The 19,613-nt window shown below is 33.3% G+C and overlaps 2 protein-coding genes and 2 pseudogenes across 2 annotated transcripts; 3 read left to right on the forward strand and 1 right to left on the reverse strand.

Moving 5' to 3' along the window:
• The first annotated feature begins 4,169 nt into the window (after positions 1 to 4,169).
• On the forward strand, positions 4,170 to 4,729 carry LOC120207294 (annotated as a pseudogene).
• A 1,388-nt stretch (positions 4,730 to 6,117) lies between these two features.
• Positions 6,118 to 9,835, forward strand: LOC120207293 (protease Do-like 1, chloroplastic). Its single transcript, XM_039206785.1, has 8 exons — positions 6,118 to 6,572; positions 6,661 to 6,783; positions 7,939 to 8,110; positions 8,592 to 8,629; positions 8,740 to 8,938; positions 9,039 to 9,191; positions 9,348 to 9,482; positions 9,584 to 9,835. Exons 1-8 carry the CDS (start codon positions 6,157 to 6,159, stop codon positions 9,659 to 9,661), a joined length of 1,314 nt encoding a protein of 437 aa, XP_039062716.1. The 5' UTR covers positions 6,118 to 6,156; the 3' UTR covers positions 9,662 to 9,835.
• A 1,819-nt stretch (positions 9,836 to 11,654) lies between these two features.
• LOC120207261 (transcription factor WER-like) lies at positions 11,655 to 13,470 on the forward strand. The gene is given in 5 exon segments (XM_039206771.1): positions 11,655 to 11,765; positions 12,600 to 12,620; positions 12,622 to 12,718; positions 12,802 to 12,931; positions 13,008 to 13,470. Coding segments are annotated over 5 exon segments (759 nt in total). The 3' UTR covers positions 13,408 to 13,470.
• A 583-nt stretch (positions 13,471 to 14,053) lies between these two features.
• Positions 14,054 to 16,703, reverse strand: LOC120207296 (annotated as a pseudogene).
• Between the last annotated feature and the right edge of the window lie 2,910 nt (positions 16,704 to 19,613).

A 19,613-nucleotide genomic window follows, 5' to 3' on the forward strand; every position in this document is an offset into this window, starting at 1 on the left:
TATATCAATATAATTCAACATTGGGTAGTTCATACCCAAAATAAAATTCATAAGATTGTATGTAAACTAGTGATCAATGGATTTTATGTTAACTTTTTGACATATTTAGAATACGTCAAATGTATGATAAATGACATAGATATCATGCCAATATAAATAAGGTAGACTCATCGCAAGTCTTCTTAATGATGTATAAAACATTCATGTATCATGTTATGCACGCATTGCACTCACCTTGACACTTTATACACAAGCCAAAATATAAGCCTCACTAAGCTTTAAGCTTGATCCTTCATTTTCAATTCGCTTAGATCACGGAAATTATCACAATCTATACAAAATCATATATATATTCAAAGCATATGTTAGTATCATACTAACATAAGTAAAGTCTAATAACAAAATCTATAAAATTAATTCGGTACTTGTTCGATGCAATTTCACAACTCAATCTCAATCTCATCATTCCAAAATAGCACTATTAATATTCATTACTAATCCACATAACTTTCACAACTTTACAATTCAACCACAATTTATGAAATGTTTTAGAATTCATTATCACTTTTCCAATTTATTCGAAATGATCCTTTGCCATTTCACTTTATTTTGATTCCAATCATCAAACTTCCAGTATTTTAATATAAATTTCCAGCCTTCTAGATCAACTATTAAACAATTTCACTTCAATCCCTAAAATTCTCATGTAGAATCATTATAACATCAATTCTAATCCATAGGAAATTTTTACAAAATTTCCCCTTATTTTCCTTTATGGTCGAACTTATATAGTAATCTTGATCATGATTTTCACTTTGATTCAAGCATAAATTCAACCTCATAACTTCAATTCCATGCAATTCCAATAAATTCCATTTCAAATTCAATCCAAAATCAATAATTATTCATGATACCCTAAGGTGATAAAATCAACATAACCAATTCCAATGGTTTTTATTCATCACACATGCTTGGAAACAACTCCATAACATCATTAACATTAAAATCTAACTTCAAATCATCAAATTTCAACTTATTATTCGTCTACCACATTCATGAAATCATCATTCCAAGCATGCAAACATGAAATATTTACACCAACTTGAAAAGAATTTGATGTAGAAAATTTTTCTATTTCACACATTAATCCAAAAACCAACTAAAATGGCTTAAAATGGAAAAAAAATTATTACCTTGGAGTTATGGAGGTCACATCCAAAAAACGATAAAGATGAAGAAGTTCTTGATGACTTTAAATAAAAAATCTAATAAAACATGTCTTTATACTAATTAAATGAATTTATTAAAAGCTAGTTTACCATTTTGCCATTAATGAAACTTGATAACTTCTCATATGCCATTGCCATGAGATCATCTTTCTTACAACATCTTCAAAGTCAAACATGAACCAACTTTTCCATACTTTATATTTTATCCATTAAGCTTCCAAAATTTACAAACTAGTCTAAAAGTTGGGATATTACACCAAGGACTTGGAGTTATGTACCCTCAATGAGATCATCGGTTATTTACTCACTGATGAGGTGAACTCTAAATGAACAAAGAGTAAGAAGAAGAAGAAGAAGAAGAAGAGAATAACAAGAAAATGAGGTGGGAATTGCCTTCAAATCCACAATGAGAGTAATCAAGACTCAAGTGAGGAGGTGGATGAAGATGAAGAAATAGGAAAGCTCTTGAAAAGATTCACAAATTCATGTCTTCAAAAAGAAAAGAAGTGAAGAATAAATCAAGTAAGAAGAAGGGTGCCCCGGTGTGCTTTGAGTGCCAAAGAACGGGACATGTCAAATATGAATGTCCTCTTCTAAAGAAAAAGAGATCGAGCAAAAAGAATGAATTTGTGACGGCTTAGAGTGATGAAGACAACTCCTATGATGATGAAGTTGCCAATCTATGTCTCATGGTCATCGAAAAGATTCAATGATAACTTCTAACTTTTTTTATTTAAATTCTTATTCATTTAAAGAGCTACAAGATGTCTATGATGAGTTTTATTTGGAATTTGAGACCATGGATTCCAAATATAAAATTAATTTCAAGATTTAAAGTTGAAAATGATTTGATTTTGAAAGAAAAGGTTTATTTTGAAAAACAAAATGAAGGTTTAAAAAATGATTTTGAGTTTTCAAAAATCAAAATCAATGATTTAGAAAAAGAAAATTTTTAATTTAAAAGAAAATTAAATCATTGATGTTTAAAAATTTTTCTCAAAAGAAAATTAATTAATTTCTCAAAACAATTCATTATGTTTAAAAATGGCAAAATGCTCACATTGTCATTTTCGTGGTCACATGAAACTTGTCATTTTAAACTTAGAAAACATTTTAAAATTAGACAAGTATGGTTTCCTAAGGGAACAAGGGGCATTAGCACTAACAATCAAGGATCCAAAGGAATTTGGATACCAAAATCAAAATAAATGTCTCTTGTAGGTGTGTAGGAGTAATTGTGACAAAAGTGAAGATATTCAAATGCTCTAGCCACACTTGATATGGAATGGGTAACCTCTACACTTAATGTTTTTGATTTTGCATAATTGGTTGCATATTTGTTTTATGCATGCATGAGTTTTAAGCTTAAATGATTATGTGTGTTTTAAATCTCATGTATGTTAAAATGTATTATTATGGACATTTTTCTTTATTTTTAGTGATCTTTCATAAATGTTTTTTCATCGTAATGATTTTAGGTCAAATTTGATTTTTAATGTTTTTATTTTACAAATTTTAATTTTTTTATCTTAAATTTAAATGTTTATGCTTGTGATTCTATTGCAAATGATATCTCTCTAACAATTGATATCAATTTTTCAAATGCATAATATTTTTGGATAGCTTTATGCATATGAACTTTAATGTCTCATGTTAACAGTGCATAAAATAGTTTAGACTTGGATTTATTGAATTTCATATGTTACTAACATGTTTGTTCATATTTGTTGAAATTCAATAGTTTTTAAGTGTTAAATTTTTTAAGTCATTTTTTTTAATGCTTTTGTTGAGGGGGAGCTTTTTATTTTTAAAATGATTTTTATGTTAAAATTTCTACTTACTCTCAATTGTTATTTTTGAACCTTAAAGTTTGAATTATTTTTATACAACAAAAAGGGTGAGAAGTATGAGTTTGAAAAATTCAATTTCAAGAATGAAAAAATGGGACATTTAATATTTTCCAAAATATTTCTCTTTTTCATTAAATGTTTTATTAAGGGGAGGTTTTGCGAAAAACCATTTTTCAAAGGTTTTGTTATATCAAAAAGGCAAAATGTGTTTGGACTAAATTGAATTTATTCAAAGTTTTAAAAATAATTCAAAGAACACAAAACAATTTTCAGGCCAAGAAGTACTGTATTATTCTTACAGTATCGATATTATTCTTGTAGTATCGATACCCAAGGTAACGGGAAATATTGATACTACAATGGTAGTACCGATACTGCCCATTGATTTTAAATGTGTTTAGATTCCAGTATGCAAATTTGGTACTAACACTATGCAAGTATCGATAACTGTATCGATACTATAAACCCTAGTATCGATACTCCAAGCCCAACGGTTAAAACATGTCTAGTTTTTATTAGAGCAGTACCGATACTCCCAACTCGAGTATCTATACTCCTTTGTCTGAGTGGTTTTATTTTTGCAGCGATTAAGTCCCCAACGGCTAGAAACGATCATAAACACATTCCAACAAATAAAAAGAAGTTGAAGACACTTGAAGAAGGTTACAACACATATTCAAACAATTCACATCAAGAGAACAACTTTTTTATTTTTATTTTTCCTATTCTCTTGTACATAAGTGTTTTTAGTGAGCTAAGTTGTGTAAACACCTACCTTTTGAGATTTTCTTGTTTACAATTATTTATCCTTTTGTAAAAGGGGTTTGGTTCTAGTTTAGCCATTGAAAACTAGGGAGTTGTAAAAGGTTACTCTTGAGCCTAGAAAAAGAAAGAACAAATTAGTGAATTTGTTAGAAAATCCTTAGTTTGGAGCTAAAGTATGGGATGTAGACTTTGATGATAAGTCGAATCATCTAAATCGTTGTGCAAATTGTCTATCTTTTCTCTTCATACTCCCAAAATTCTATTTGGCCAATTCAATCCCTCTAAACACCATTTTCGGTTGTTCAATTCAGCTTCACAAATATCACCAACTAGGAAGTAAAAGATTTCTGGAGATGGCTCGTACCAAACAAACTGCTTGTACGTCAACCGGAGGAGAGGCTCCTAGGAAGCAGCTTGCAACCAAGGCTGCCCGTAAGTTTGCCCCAACCACTGGAGGTGTAAAGAAGCCCCACCGTTACCATCCTGGAATCGTTGCCCTTCGTGAAATTCGTAAGTAGAAGAAGAATGCTGAGCTTGTTATCAGGAAATTATTTTTTCTAAAGGCTTGTCCGTGAAATTGCCCAGGACTTCAAGCCTGATTTAGGTTTCCAGAGCCTTGTTGTGTTGGAGGCATACCTTGTTAGTCTTTTCGAAGATACTAACATTTGTGCCATCCATGCCAAGCGTGTTACAATAATGCTTAATGACATTTAGTTGGCCCGTAGGATCAGAGGCGAGCTTGCTTAAGTGCGAAATCTCACTTGCAATTAAACAATTCTTGTGGGCTTTTAAGAGGTTTTTGTTCATTTATTAAGTAGATAAAAAGATAGGTTGGTGGTAGTTTTGTTTGTTGTCCATCTGATTTGATCATGGTAGCGTTTGCTTTTTAATGGACAGCTTCTTTCAATCTGGGCAATGTCTGTGTTTAAATGGACAGAATATGTTTTGGCAAATTGTTGCACTGTCTATTATTTTTGCCAAACCTAATCTAAGATCAAGTTTAGTTATATATTGATATTTGTCAAGTTTGTTTCCTTGGCATTGTCGCTTCTAAAATTTGTTGTTAGATTGTGGTATTCGCTTTTGTTCTATGCTACTGTTCAACATACTAAGTTCATCAAAAAAAATATCGTGGAAAAGCAGAGGTAAAACGAAAACCATGGTTCTAAGCTTTCATCATTGTCATTTTTCGCTCTAGCGGTGTCATTTCTGATTTGGTTACTCAACTAAGGTTTCACAGTCATCCGAGGATAGATATACTATTTGCCGTTGTTGCTCTATTTCGGTTGTTTCAAGTAAAGACAGGTAAAGCCATTTCAAGGAACTAATATTAATAGTCTCCGTCTGTATTTTGTAAAAACTAATCAAAGTATAAATGTCTTCTTGTGAATATCCAATATACCTGAACGTAAACAAATAGAGAATGATGGTGATGAAAACATAATAAAATGAAACAAATGCCATTGTATTTCAATTTCCTCAATATTGAACTCACCCATAAGCTGAGGGATATTTACCAGTAGGTTGTTGTCGGCTATAAGCTGAGAGATCATGGTAGCTGGGTGGTGCCATCAATCCAGGACCTAGAACTGGTCCAAACGGTCCAAAATGCTTACCTAATATAGGGAAAAATAGACTTCTTTAGAGGGAATAGAAATGGGGTTTTTCAATATTTGATATACAACTACCAAACTCAAACATATGCTAAAAAGAAATGCGAATGAAGGGAAAAAGTAAGAAACCGTGTTGAGAAATTGGTGGATGATACCTTTGAGCATCGAATGCTGCGAGATTGCAGTTGGCTCGCCTTCCATCAATGATATATCTTTGATATTTTTAGCAATGCTTTTTCATACGGGAGAATGAAAATGAAAGATAAAAAAACATTTTTTTTCATATGGGAGAGTGGAGATAGAAGACAGAGATCAAAATGGTGACCAAACGGTGTCAAGTTAGTAGTTAACCTGCTCTGTCAGACTTTAATTACCTACAATAATCATTATTAACGTTGAGGGATTATTTTGTCATAAATCTATAACGTTAGTGATCATTTTATTACCTTTAAAACTTTAACGGAAAAAACGAAAATATACTAAAACATTAGTGACTCTATGTGTAATTTTCGTTTGTTTTTCACAATAAAGGACTACTTCAAACTACTTAAATTATTATATTAATAAAATTAAAAGTACGATATTTAAGTAGTTTACCCAAGATAATTGAAGAAGGAAAAAAATTCAAATTACATATATAATTCCTAAATTCAAATTACATATATAATTCCTGGGAGTTGTCCAAGCCAGCAAAAAGAAATGGCAGGTTATTCACTCCTTTCCACACTCTTCATTCAGTCCTCATCTCTTCCTTCCCCATTTTCTCGCTTCCCAAACAGAACTCAAAAGCTCATTTCCACCGCGAAACCCTCTTTTCTCTTCCCAACGAACAAACTCTCTCTCATTCCCCTCCGCGGTCTTGTTTTGAATCAAACCAAAAACAATGTCGCCATTAAGTCTGATAATGATTCTCTTGTTCCTTCAGCTTTCGATTCCTTGTTTCTTCTCTGCACCTCCCTTGCTCTATCTTTCTCCTTGTTTGTAACCGATGTGGGATCCGCCTCTGCCTTTGTGGTAACCACTCCCAGGAAGTTACAGACGGATGAGTTGGCTACGGTTCGTCTATTTCAAGAGAACACTCCATCTGTTGTTTATATCACCAATCTCGCAGTCAGGTTCACTCAAAATTTCCCCTTTCTTCTTTGGATAGTTTCTAATTTTTTTCTGTTTTTAAGGGTTTTCTTGGGTAATTGGTATTTTTAGGCAGGATGCTTTTACATTGGATGTGCTGGAGGTTCCACAAGGATCCGGGTCGGGTTTCGTTTGGGATAAAGATGGTCACGTTGTCACCAATTATCATGTGATTCGTGGAGCTTCTGATCTCAAGTTCGTTTTTTTTATATAAAAATTTAATTTATTGTTTCCTGGTTTCTGCGTTTGCTGTAAATGTAAATGATTGAGATTGAATACTTGTAGAATGGTAGTAAATATATCTATGGGTATTTTTATCCCCGCGCGCGTGGGTATTGAAAATAGATGAATTAGATTATCTTCTTATTTTTTTCCCCCTCTAATTATCCTAAAAATGTGTAAAACTTAAAAATTTTACATTGTGTGAATGGATTCTACCCTATATAATATAGGAAGGGTATGCGGATGCTGAAATTTTAATCTCAAACAATGCCACCTCTAAGAGATGGTTGCTTGAACCAACTGAGCTGAGCTCCGGGTTCGGATTTTTATGTATATTGTTGGAATTAAACATTATCTTTTCTTGAAGTGCTAGGGATGGATAGGAAAAACATGGACTTTTGCAATATATTTGATTCCTAAGCATTTTATCTTGAAGGACAAATATGAAAGGCAGTGGAATCATTTTTTTTTTTTGGTTGGGAGAGGGGTGATTTAGGCATTAGAATGAGGCCTGTGACATGATCTTGATGATGTTGTGCGTTTTTCTTGATCAAATAATGGAAGGGTGCGTTCTGTAACTGGGATGAAATTTGTGTGTCGTGACTGCTTTTGGAGGTTTAAGACTTTCTTTAGGCTGCTGTTAACATTGGTTCTAAGTCTCTAAATTGGTCTCATGTGGAAAATGTGACCTAACCTTGGAAAGTACCTGGCCTCCTATTCTGGGGATGTACTAGATAAAGATGCTTAAATTTCTTGCCCAGGAATCGGGATGCATTTATTTTATTTCTTTAATCCCCCACTCCCGGGGGTTTATTTTGGCCTATTTGGCATAGGAACAAAACGGGGCTTGTGACAAGTTCACAATGGTATCTTTGTTTTGATCTTCTTTGAGCAATGGAAGGGTGCATTCTATCATTTGGATGAAATACTTGATTTATTTTGGAGGTTTTGCACTCACTCTAGGTTTCTGTTTACATTGGGTTTTTGACACTAAAGTAATGTTATACTGAAAGCTGTGAGCGAACCTTAGAAATTGCCTGGCCTTGGGTCCTGGGGATATAATTGATAAAAATGATTTTACACTGTTGTGAATGTTTAAAATTTTATGTTGGTGCTAATCACTTGCAGGGTTACTCTTGCTGACCAGACAACGTATGATGCAAAAGTTGTCGGATTTGACCAAGACAAGGATGTTGCTGTATTGCGTGTTGATGCACCTAAAGACAAACTAAGACCTATACCCGTTGGTGTCTCGGCAGATTTGCTTGTGGGCCAGAAAGTATTTGCTATTGGTAACCCAGTGAGTAAATGTTTATTATATTACACTGAGTTATCATCTATACCCTTTAATATTTCATTTTTCATTTTACTGGAAATTGTCTGTGGTGAGGCTAGATATGAACATATTTATCCACTTATCCTTATAAAAATAATATTTCTTACTTCCTAGGAATGAATGGTTATTTTTTACCCTTTGTGCATTTTATATTTTATGTTTTATTGCTGATGCACCATATGAAATGGATTGCTTTCTTTGAACATGTTTCTTATGATGTTTAAAAGGACTGTCATGGAAAAGAAAGTTGCTTTTCAAGTTGCATACATACTGAAGACTGGCAGGTCTATGTATTTTATTACTTGAAAACTGTCCTTGCTAGTAATGCAGTTTGTAAGTGCCTCGTGAAGACATAGTGATCATGTTCTTTTACTGCTAATATTGGAGCTCTCTTTGATAGCTTCTTCAAGTGTGTATCCAATTTTTTTTTTTTATGTTTTTGCAGTTTGGACTTGATCATACTCTTACAACAGGCGTTATCAGGTTCCAAGACCGACAATTGTGATTGATATGTCTGATTTATTTTCCTCCTACTTATGCTGGTTTTTATGTGAATTAGGATTTTGCTAATGGATCTTTTATATTGCCTATAGTGGGCTTCGTAGGGAAATCAGTTCTGCTGCGACTGGTCGCCCAATCCAAGATGTTATACAGACAGATGCTGCTATTAATCCTGGCAATAGTGGAGGGCCACTCCTAGACAGTTCTGGAAACCTTATCGGGATAAATACTGCTATATATTCTCCTTCTGGTGCATCTTCTGGTGTTGGGTTTTCGATTCCTGTTGACACAGTGAGTATTACTACAGATCTTGTATTTCATTTGATCTGATGTGTGTGTGCTGAGATGCAAGTATTTTTTTTTTCTTCGCTTGGAATTCCTACATTTCTAGGTCAGTGGCATTGTTGATCAGTTGGTGAAGTTCGGGAAGGTGACGAGACCTATTTTAGGCATTAAATTTGCACCGGATCAATCTGTTGAACAGTTGGGTGTAAGTGGTGTACTTGTCTTAGATGCTCCTGCAAATGGTCCAGCCGGCAAGGCGGTATGCTTACTATATTTCTGCATCAGAGTTTAATGTCTTATTGAAATTTACTACAACTTTCATATCTGTATTAAAATCTTTGGTCAAGTATGCTTCAATGACGTGTTGAAGATTTTTTTTTTCCTATTGCAAGGCTAACCTTTTAATATATTACAGGGTCTGCTACCGACAAAGCGTGATGCTTATGGTAGACTCGTTTTGGGTGACATAATAACATCCGTTAATGGGATGAAGGTCACTAATGGCAGTGATTTGTACAGAATTCTTGATCAATGCAAAGTTGGTGAAACGGTATAGCATTGAATACTACTTATATCAACTTCTCTCTCTCTCTGTATATATATGTTAAATAATTTTTGATGTACAAACTTTTCCATAATCTTAATTCTTAGGTTATCGTGGAGGTGTTGCGTGGAGATCACAAGGAGAAGATCCCTGTAGTACTCGAGCCAAAGTCGGACGAGTCGTGAAATGTGTTTCGGTATGTTGTGTAACCTTAAGTAAAGTAGATATGCCAGGAAATGTGATTATCAGCTATTTTACTGGAAATGATCCTGTTGTACATACGCCATCAACTTGTATCATCTTTGACACATTGTGAAGCAGAAGGCATTTACATTTGTAAAAAATGCATCCATCCAAATATATGGATATGTTCAAGTTTTTTTAAAGTTTTTACTTGTTTTGGAGGATCACATCCTCAGACTTGTATAGAAAATATGTCAGAATTTGGGCACTCGAAAGAAAAATGGTTCAGGTTTATTTTTCTGAGAGGTTGATCACTTAGCCATGTCATGCCATGCCATGCAAAGGTTTACTTTATTTATGTATCTATATTTAATACAAGTTGATTTAGAAATTATGTTCACCAATTTTTTTTTAATACAATTTTTTTTTTGCTTGGCACAGCAAAGTGTATAGGTGGAAGTACAGAAAAGAGGAAAGGGTAATTGATTGTCCCAAAAAGCAAGAGATGCCCTTAGCACGTAGGCATTGGTGGGGTGTCGTTTTTTGAAATCTCGTCTCGAAAAAATAAGTATTTTTCTTTGAATCAGATAAAACACAATTTGAGGAATCGTCATCAATTATTTATCGAGGTGTGATTGGTTACTAAAAGTGTTATATTATTTTAATAAAATTTATAAAAATAATATTAAAACAACACAAAAAGGGTTTGCTTACTAAAAAATGAGTTTGGGAGTCGGTTACGTGTAGGGAAAGATTAGCACTCCACAACGCCCAAAATTAATACATTTATTTATTAATTAATGTCTTTGTAGTAAAAATTTATAAATATGAGTTTAATTTAATTTATGATCCCTTTAACAAACATTAAGGATGTTATTTTATACTAACAAATCATTTAAAATACATTCTTAATAAATTGAGGAAATATTTTATGATTCATTCTATAAAATAATATAACTCGATTACATATAATAATTTTAATAATGAAAATATGAAAATAAAAAGATCAAGGCCAATATTGTAAATAAATCATATTTGTGGTACTAAAAGTGTAAATAAACTAATAGTAACATTAAATATTAAAAGTATTAAAGTTAGGTGATTAAATTGTAAAATAACAAAAATAGTGGCCCTAATTCAAAATATTACAAAAGCTAGGTACTATTAGTGTAATTTAACCATAATTAATTATTCAGGACTAAAATAAAAATTATTAAAATAATAGACTAAAATAGATATTTACCCTAAATATATAAACATACTGGTAGTGACTAAAAAAGAAATAAAGAAAAATGTAAAAAAAATTAAAATGCATAGAAACTTGATTTCGGTGACTAAAATATGAAGAGTACAACATACAGGGATTACAAGTGTAATTTACCCATTCCAAAATTACTCAGAGGTCCTCCCAAAACGATGTAGTTTCGGGGAGGGTATACATACCCCATTAACCGGCCTAAAGAGGCCACCAACCCTCATTTCTCTCTTTTGCTTCTCTATCTTAGAGAGAGAAGCTCTCCCTTCTCTCTAGGATTCCTTCGCCGGAGGGATACCAATCAACGGCCGACCACCGTATGTCGTTACCGACAACCACGGTGGTCGAAATTTTGCAAACTCACCCAAATCAAAGCCTCATTTTTTCTAAACCCAAATCCAAGCTTCCTTTCTCCTAATAACTAGTCAATCGGACTAGATCTAATAAGATACCTTCGAAGTTTTGACTCTTCGACGACGTTTGAAGCCTCTGATGGTCGTGAGTAAGTCTCTCAGTTTTTCCTCTCTATTTCCTTTCATTGTTGGTTGCTTCTTGCTTCGTTGTGTACTGCCTTTCCCTCGTTACTTCCTTTGGTTTGAAATGGTTGTCGTTTCTGTGTTTCATTTCCGTTTGTTCTTTTTCTTGCAGGTTCGGCCTTTTTATAGGCCTCGTGGTGCTACTTGTAATGATGAAACTTCGGTGAGTCACCGGAGCTACGGTGGTGACTCACCCTAGAGACGATGAGGTGTGCGGTCCTCTTTCATCTTTTAGAGTCTTCTATTGAGGCGGTGGTGGCGTGGCAGCGTTGGAGTGGACCATCTGGAGGCGGCGGCCAGAATAGCCCTAGGGTGGTAATGATACCCTAGGGTTTCTGCTGGAACCATCTGGGTCGTTGGATCTCTCCAGATCCAACAGTTGAGATCTGCGACGGCTGGAGCTGAGATGTGTGAAAAATCCTAACTGTTTTGGGCCTTCTCGGGTTTGGTTGTTGGGCTTCCGGGTCTAGGCCTAGATCTGTTGTTGAACTTGTAGAACGAGCTCCGGGTCTGACTCGGGTCTGGGCCTGGATCAGCTTCTCTGTTGGGCCTCCAGGTTGTAAATCAATTGGGCCTTCAAACTTGTAATTGGGCTTTTGTAAATGGGCCTCAATTTGTTGTATTTATTTGTAATAATAATAATAATAATAATAGTAATAATAATATTATAAATAGTAAGCTCGGACGAAAATGACTGTCGACATTTCCTACTCCCAATTTTTAAAACCTAATTATTATGTATCCAAGTTACACTTGATGAAAATGAAGTTCTATAACTTGCTTTTAATCCAGGTACATTTATGTAGTCTTAATTTTTCAAGGATAAAACCAGACTTTAGGTAGGAGGACAAGTTCTTTCAACCCTACCAAGCTCATCAACTTTCTTTGGGTTTTGCAATTTTCTGTTATTGGATATACTGTAATCTCATTGTGTAATTAATTTAGCATTCATCTAATCAAGAGAAAGCTCACACAAGATATAAGATGTGTGCCTAAACTACTAACCAGCCACTTATCCAAAATAAAAAAATTCTACCATCCCATCATCATCATCCCAATCATTATCTCCGTATATGTATATAAAACCAGGATCGTATCCTTTGTGATCTTCTACAGATCAGCCAACTCCAACAAGAAAGAGCATGAAAAAAAGAAGGTGAAATTCCATACAAAAAAAGGGTTATGGACAAAGGAGGAAGACAGATTACTCATTGATTATGTCAAGGTCCATGGAAAAGGACAATGGAATAAAATAGCCAACAGAACAGGTTCTTAACAACGCACACACCCTCTTCATTCTTTTCTTCTTTGTCATAAATAATCTATTGTTGTTGTGTGTGTTTTCTTACAGGTTTGAAGAGATGTGGGAAAAGTTGTCGGCTAAGGTGGATGAATTATCTGAGCCCCAACATTAAAAAGGGAGAATTCTCTGAGGAGGAAGAAGACCTTATCATTAGACTTCACAAGCTTCTTGGAAACAGGTTTTTTCTCCTATATCACAACTCTTCAGTTCAAATCTTTTCGAGTCCAGGTGATAGTTCATTATTCTCTTCGCAGGTGGTCTTTGATTGCTAAACGGGTTCCAGGACGAACTGATAATCAAGTGAAGAACTACTGGAACAGTCATTTGAGGAGGAAACTAGGAATCAATGATCAAAATGAGAAAAGGGTCTATTTTCGTCAAAGTTCAAAGCAAGTGAAAGCGGGTGATGATCATCATCAGGCAGCCGTGGATCCAAGTCCTGGAGATGGCATCACCAGTACTGAAACCATTGAAATAACAGTGGATCAAAGCACCCAGCAAGCCATTGATCATAGGGTCTTAAACGACACTCAAGAATCAATGGCCAGCACCAGTTATATGACCACTTCCTGGATTCCTGACGCTGATTATGAGCTAAGTACACTTGCCATGACTGACCACTTCAATGGATATTCTTCTTTCGATCTTGCTTAATAGCTACAAACTGTAACTACAACTAGGGTATTATTTTCGGGTATGGATGCTTGTCTAACATGACAATGTTGTTCAATTTTCAGATACATTAAAAGCCACTTGTTTAACCTTTAAACCATGCTCATTTCATGTGTTTGAAGATTAAGGTGTCCAATAATTTGAAACCCATAAAAGGCTAACATGATGAAAAGGTCTAATAAATTTTAATTCAATAAACATTCACTGTGTGTAAGGTCAGATTCAATTATTAATTTTTTCCTGTAGATGCAGTATGCATTTATAGAAACAGTATTGAATGAAATTTTGTTTATTTAAATTTGGGTGGATGTCAGATGTGGATTTATTTAATATAAATATATTTATACCCGAATATATTAAACACAAATTTTTTATAAAAAAATCAGGTAATACAAGTTTCGAATCTTTTCAATAAATAAAAGTAACATAATAGTATATGTATACATACCCTATTGGAGAGAAACATGTCCACATGACTTTTGAATGGCAATTAAAACTGCTCCAAGTTCTTGAATTAACAGCAGAGAAACCGATCCCTTATTCATTGATGTGTAATAATTGAAGAGTGAGAAAGATGAATACTGTTGAATGAGTTTCAAGAACCCGAAAGTTGTTGAATTTATAGTAATTAGTAAATAAGAACTCCATCGATATGTTTAATAGCTCAGAAAGACACAAGCATACATAGTAGTACATTGCAGTTAAAAAAAGACAACTGATTCAGGAACACCACAAAGATGGATTCACTGTCTCACTGATGATGGTAACAGTTTGTTGATTCAAACGGAGAGAGGCGAAGAAAGCTCAAAATTGAGACTCCAGAGCTCGAAAGTTCCTTTGACGAAATCGTAGTAAGCACCCTTGAGCGCCAGAGTTTTGTTGGCCAATCCATTTCTCACAAATGGATAACTTAGCAGGTTTCCAAGTGATACGTTCACTGCTTCCTGCAAATTATAGTACACGCATCATTAGTTCGAAACTTGCGTGAACCGAACTCAGGACTTAAACTCGATTGGTTCACGCAATCTATTTATCTATCTATCTATATGGAGAAGCTAAGGGATAGAGTGTCCACCTTCTCACAATGTGTACATTGAGCTCCCAAAGGCTCGCTAGCGTGGTCTGCTAGAACCTTTTTCTTTGCATGGATTCCAATCTTAACCCACTCTTCTATGAAATCACTGCAAATATGAATCAGGTTACAGTAAATTTATTGTCGGTAAATGTAGAAACTTGTTTTGTAAAGCAATAAGGGTACATACGTAGAGGTGGTTCCATCGAATGGGAAAGACATAAGCCCTTTGATTCCACCACAGGCACTGTGACCAATGACCACGATTTCTTGAACCTGACAAAGGGATTTAACACTTTGATTCACGCTGAGATTTCCAATAAACTATCAACTGTTCCATTGTTCCTGATTTTTCACATATTTTACCTTGAGATGCAAAACAGCATATTCAACAGCAGAACCGATTCCAGCGTATTTAATCTGGCATAACATTGACAATGAACTAACTTTTCTGAATTTCAACATCTGTAATAAGTCGGTCTTATCCGGAGGGATCAAAAAGTTACCTGATCGTATGGTGGTACCATGTTAGCAACATTGCGGACCACAAAAGCTTCCCCCGGTTGCATGTCCAGCACATGCGATGGGCACACCCTGGAGTCGGAGCAGGCAACAATCATATACTGCAACAAATTAGACCAACATTTAGTACTAGAAAAAGTATTGTAACAATACATATATTGTAGTGTGTACCTTGGGGCTTTGGCCTTGGCAAGTTCAGCGTACAAAGCAGGATTCTTTCTGCAAAAAGTTGCATTTTTAAAAAAAAAAACGCACAATAGAAGAAGAAAAAAGATGATGAAATGAATGGAGTAAGGGTGATGACTAACTCGTATTTTTCTTTTTTGAAGTGAATGAATCCTTGTTTCAACCTCTCCACTGAGTCACCAGATGCTGATGTTTTTAACTCAGCTGTTACTTGGTCTACCTTTGCAGCTGCTGCAGCTTTCAGTTCTCCTTTCTCACTACAATCAAGCAATAAATCCAAACGTGAAAAATTGGCAGTTAAAAAAATCATTGTGTGTGTGTATATATATATATTACCTGAGCAGTTTCTTGAGACCTTCAATGGCTTCCTCGTATGTCTTGTCTCCCATGTCTTCTCTCTGCCAATTCTCAAACCCCGATTATAATTTAGAAACTATTTCACACGTACTTGTTATTGCAAGTATATATATATATATATATATATATAATGAATCTTTGTCTGTATTGAATATGTTTAATTTTAATTTAGCTCCGAATCAGTTATTTATGGTGGATTGTTAGTGATATTTAGCCAAAAAAGAGATGGCATTAATTTGATTGGTTGGTTGGGGTTAATCAGAGCCACACAGTTGTCACTAGATCAGTTAAGTGCATTTGAACCATTGATGACATGCCACGTTGTTTCCAAATTATGAGATAAAACGTGATTTGCATATAGATTTTCACGATCTACGTACGTCTTTATGCAATGCATATAGATTTTCACATGCAAAACTCTACCGCATTGCCACATTGATACCTTTTTCTAATCTTTGCATCACAATGAAACATACTTTTAAAAAAAATATTTTTAAAGAAAGTAACGAAGGAAAAGGGAGTATTGTATATATTATATGATAGGGTAAATTATGTATTTAGTTACTTGATTATCATTTTAGTTTTGTTTTGGTCACCTAAATAATTTTTTTAAACCATTACTAACATTATGTTTTGGTTTTATTTTGATCACTCGTCATTAAAAATTTAATGGTGGTGCTGACGTGCACCATAAGGAAATACCATGTAATCATTGAAAAAATTAAAAAAAAAATGTCATATTAACGGTTTTGTTACTTTTTTAACGACGAGTGATCAAAATAAAATCAAAACGTAACACATTAGTGATGATTTAAAGTATTAATAAAAAAAATGGTAGTTGAGTGACTAAAACGGAACCAAAGTGATGGTTATGTGAGTAAATATGTATTTTACCATATACGATACTTGAAAAGAAAGAAAGGGTGCGAGTGTATGTACCCAATTAGAAGGGTTGAGCAAAAACAGGAGCAGCGAAAACAGGTTGGTTACGAATGAGGGTAGGAGGAGAAGGGGAAGAGTTGAGGGAGGCGACAATGGTGGAGGGACGTAATGTGGGTCGGCGGGGAGCGGTGGCAGTGGCGGAGGAGGTGAGGCACCAGCCGTTAATGGAAGCAGTCGACATTACCGCTATGTGTCATGCAATACACTAGATTTATACCAATGTTTTTATTAACGATTCTTGACCCGGAATCCGGATAATGAAAACGAAAGCCTGGTGAAGGAGAGCTTCTTGCTTTGTAGATGAGGTTTGGACGTTGGAGATCAAATTTTATTTCTCTCTTTTCTAAACGTATGATCATCAATTTATTACCATGATATATTTACACGTGCATACAATGCCCATCATCCACATACACATCAAAACAAAACAATCAAGAGAGCAACACCTGTCAATATTATGGAACAAACCCAAAGGTGAGGAAGAGATGAATGGGTGAAAAACATTAGGTGTTGATGATGAAGATAAGACCCTATCTCTAAAACATGGCTCCCTTTCATCTGTTTTCTGCTACATCTCATGTTCTTTTCAAACGATTTAGTTTCGGATTATGTCCACATATTCTACGCTATGGCCTTCATTTGTTTTCCCTCCAACTTTCTCCATTTGCTACCATCGTCACAACATTTTGCACTCTACTCTCGTACATCTTCATTCACAATGGAACAAATTAATATGTTATACTGATAAGATGAGACGAAATTTTACCCTTTAATTTGAAAGTGTGTAGATTTTAATTAATTTTTATGAGTGTTGTATCTCAAGTAAAGAATTTTCGCACATACTATATTAATTCAGTGATCTATTCAAAAATTAAAAATTAGAGGCCTAAAATTAAAAATCATTTAAAAAAATTACATTATTTAAAATCTAAAATAACAATCCATTCAAAAAGAAATTACAGCAGCTAAGTTATGTATGAAAAAAATAAAATAGATGAGGATTGAAAAATAAGAAAGCAATGAGTGTTCTACATAGTTAAAAAAAATTAGTCAATATTTAAAATAAATAAATAAATCAAATTTAACTTACCATTCACATCATCTAACACAAAGCTCTCAAGATTGAGTGTTCGGTTTTTTTTCCCTTTTCGCGTCATACATGTCAAAAATTTAAGAATAGGTGTACATAATTTTTTTCTTTATTATAATACACTATATTTAGTAATTTTTCAAGAAAAAAAATATAAAATGACTACCCATAAAGCTTTACAGATCCACCCATGCTATGTTCGCGTCTCACAACCTTGAGAAATTTTAAAATGCTCTTGACGTTCCGATTTCAAGGAAATTTCGAAAGGTATAGAGATAACATTTCTAAAATAGAAACTTCAACATTTCACAAAACAGACAATACTTTGATACTGATCAATGATTAATTCTTCATCGACTATGACTCTTCATTTAAATAGTAAAAATTGAACTATCAATAACTATTATAACCTATTTAGTCCGATGAACAATGAGATAAATATTTAGTTTACTTAATTATCTGATTTCTATGACAAGAGGAATGATGAAAAAAAGACAGTAATTTAATGATTGAAATTCAGCACAGCATATGCCGTTTGGAGCTCACCAAATTCTTGTTCCAGGAGAGCTAATTAAAATAGTTTCGTTCTCCGCTGGATGGCCGGCGATCAACCATGGCGTAGAGTTTAAGAGTCAGTCCGTCGTGCACGGCTGGATTTGCTTGCTTAACCCACCGCCTCCCTCTGAAAACGGCCATTTTCGATCCAACTTCCAAGTAAATTTCTTGTTTATTCCAAAAGAAAAATGAATGATCCAACAAGCACCGTGAGTTGTGCGGATCTTCAAATTCCTAGTCCCTTACAAATTATTATTGGAAACTGATGTAGTTATACGTATCGTTTGGTTCATGTAAAAGTGTCAACATATTTAATAACAAAACAAAGGCTTAATTGTTCTTGATATCCTCAAACGTTTGAAAAAATAAAATTGGCCCCTAAACTTATTTTGTACCCAATACCATCTCTAAACTAAGAAAAAAATTCAACATGGCTCTTTGACAAACTATGAAAATCATCTTTGATAGGTACAATATTGATTTGGTGGTTTGTTGACGTGACGGTACACATTGTCAACATGATAATACAGGAAGAATAATAACGAAATTTAATTGATTCTTTTAGAAAGTGTAAAGATTTGTTTAATTTTCAAAAAAAATTAAATTTTAAAATACTTAAAATATAAAAAAATAAATACAAAATATAATAAAAACAAATCATTTAAAAATAATATTAAATTTTTAAAAAAAATATTAGAAGCTATTAAAGGGTTAGTTATAAATTATTACAAATAATGCAAAGGTATTTAAAAATTTAATACTTTTATAAAAAAAATATCTCTGACTATGTCTCATTAACCTGAGTATATTATTATTTGTTGAACATATTTTCAGTAAAAATATAATAATAATTTTTATTTTTTAATATTGAATATAAGTTCATAATTTCATAAAAATATGAATTCGTAACAACAATGGAAGTGCACTTTGTATGTTAGGTGTTATCATATGAGGTTTGTGATAAATAATATGTATTGAGCATTCTCGATGTCAAAATATACTTATGTGTCTTTATGATATGAATGATTAAATGTGTTTATCTTGTATAATAACTTAAATGATATGAATATGATCATATGTTAAATTATATTGCTTTTATGCCTAAATGTATTTATAAAGAGACATCTAAAGATTTAGACTAATGAGAGACAATTACAGACGTTTCGGATGAAAGTGTTTATATTTTTAATACATTTTTAGATATTTTTAAATTCTAATTTTTTAATAATATATAATATATCATTTTATAGTTTATAATATTTTTAATGTTTATTTTTTTTGAAATTTTTAATAATGATTTTACTTTTTTATTTTAATATTTTTATTTTTTTATTTTTGGTAGTTTTTATATTTAAATTTTATTTTTTATTTCAAATATTTTAAAATTCAAATAATCTCTTGATTTTTACTTTTTCTTAAAAATAAATAAGCCTTTAAACTTTCTATAAAAATTAGTTAAACCTT

The sequence above is a fragment of the Hibiscus syriacus genome, unplaced genomic scaffold (assembly GCF_006381635.1).
Source record: "Hibiscus syriacus cultivar Baekdansim isolate YM2019G1 unplaced genomic scaffold, ASM638163v2 tig00014444_pilon, whole genome shotgun sequence".
Lineage (NCBI taxonomy): Eukaryota > Viridiplantae > Streptophyta > Magnoliopsida > Malvales > Malvaceae > Hibiscus > Hibiscus syriacus.

Excerpts from the sequence above, each read along its gene's own strand:
- LOC120207293 (XM_039206785.1), top strand. The coding sequence starts at position 6,157 with ATGGCAGGTTATTCACTCCTTTCCACACTCTTCATTCAGTCCTCATCT. Across the intron at positions 6,784-7,938 it reads CGTGGAGCTTCTGATCTCAA|GGTTACTCTTGCTGACCAGA; the intron begins GTTCGTTTTTTT and ends AATCACTTGCAG. Across the intron at positions 9,483-9,583 it reads AATGCAAAGTTGGTGAAACG|GTTATCGTGGAGGTGTTGCG; the intron begins GTATAGCATTGA and ends CTTAATTCTTAG.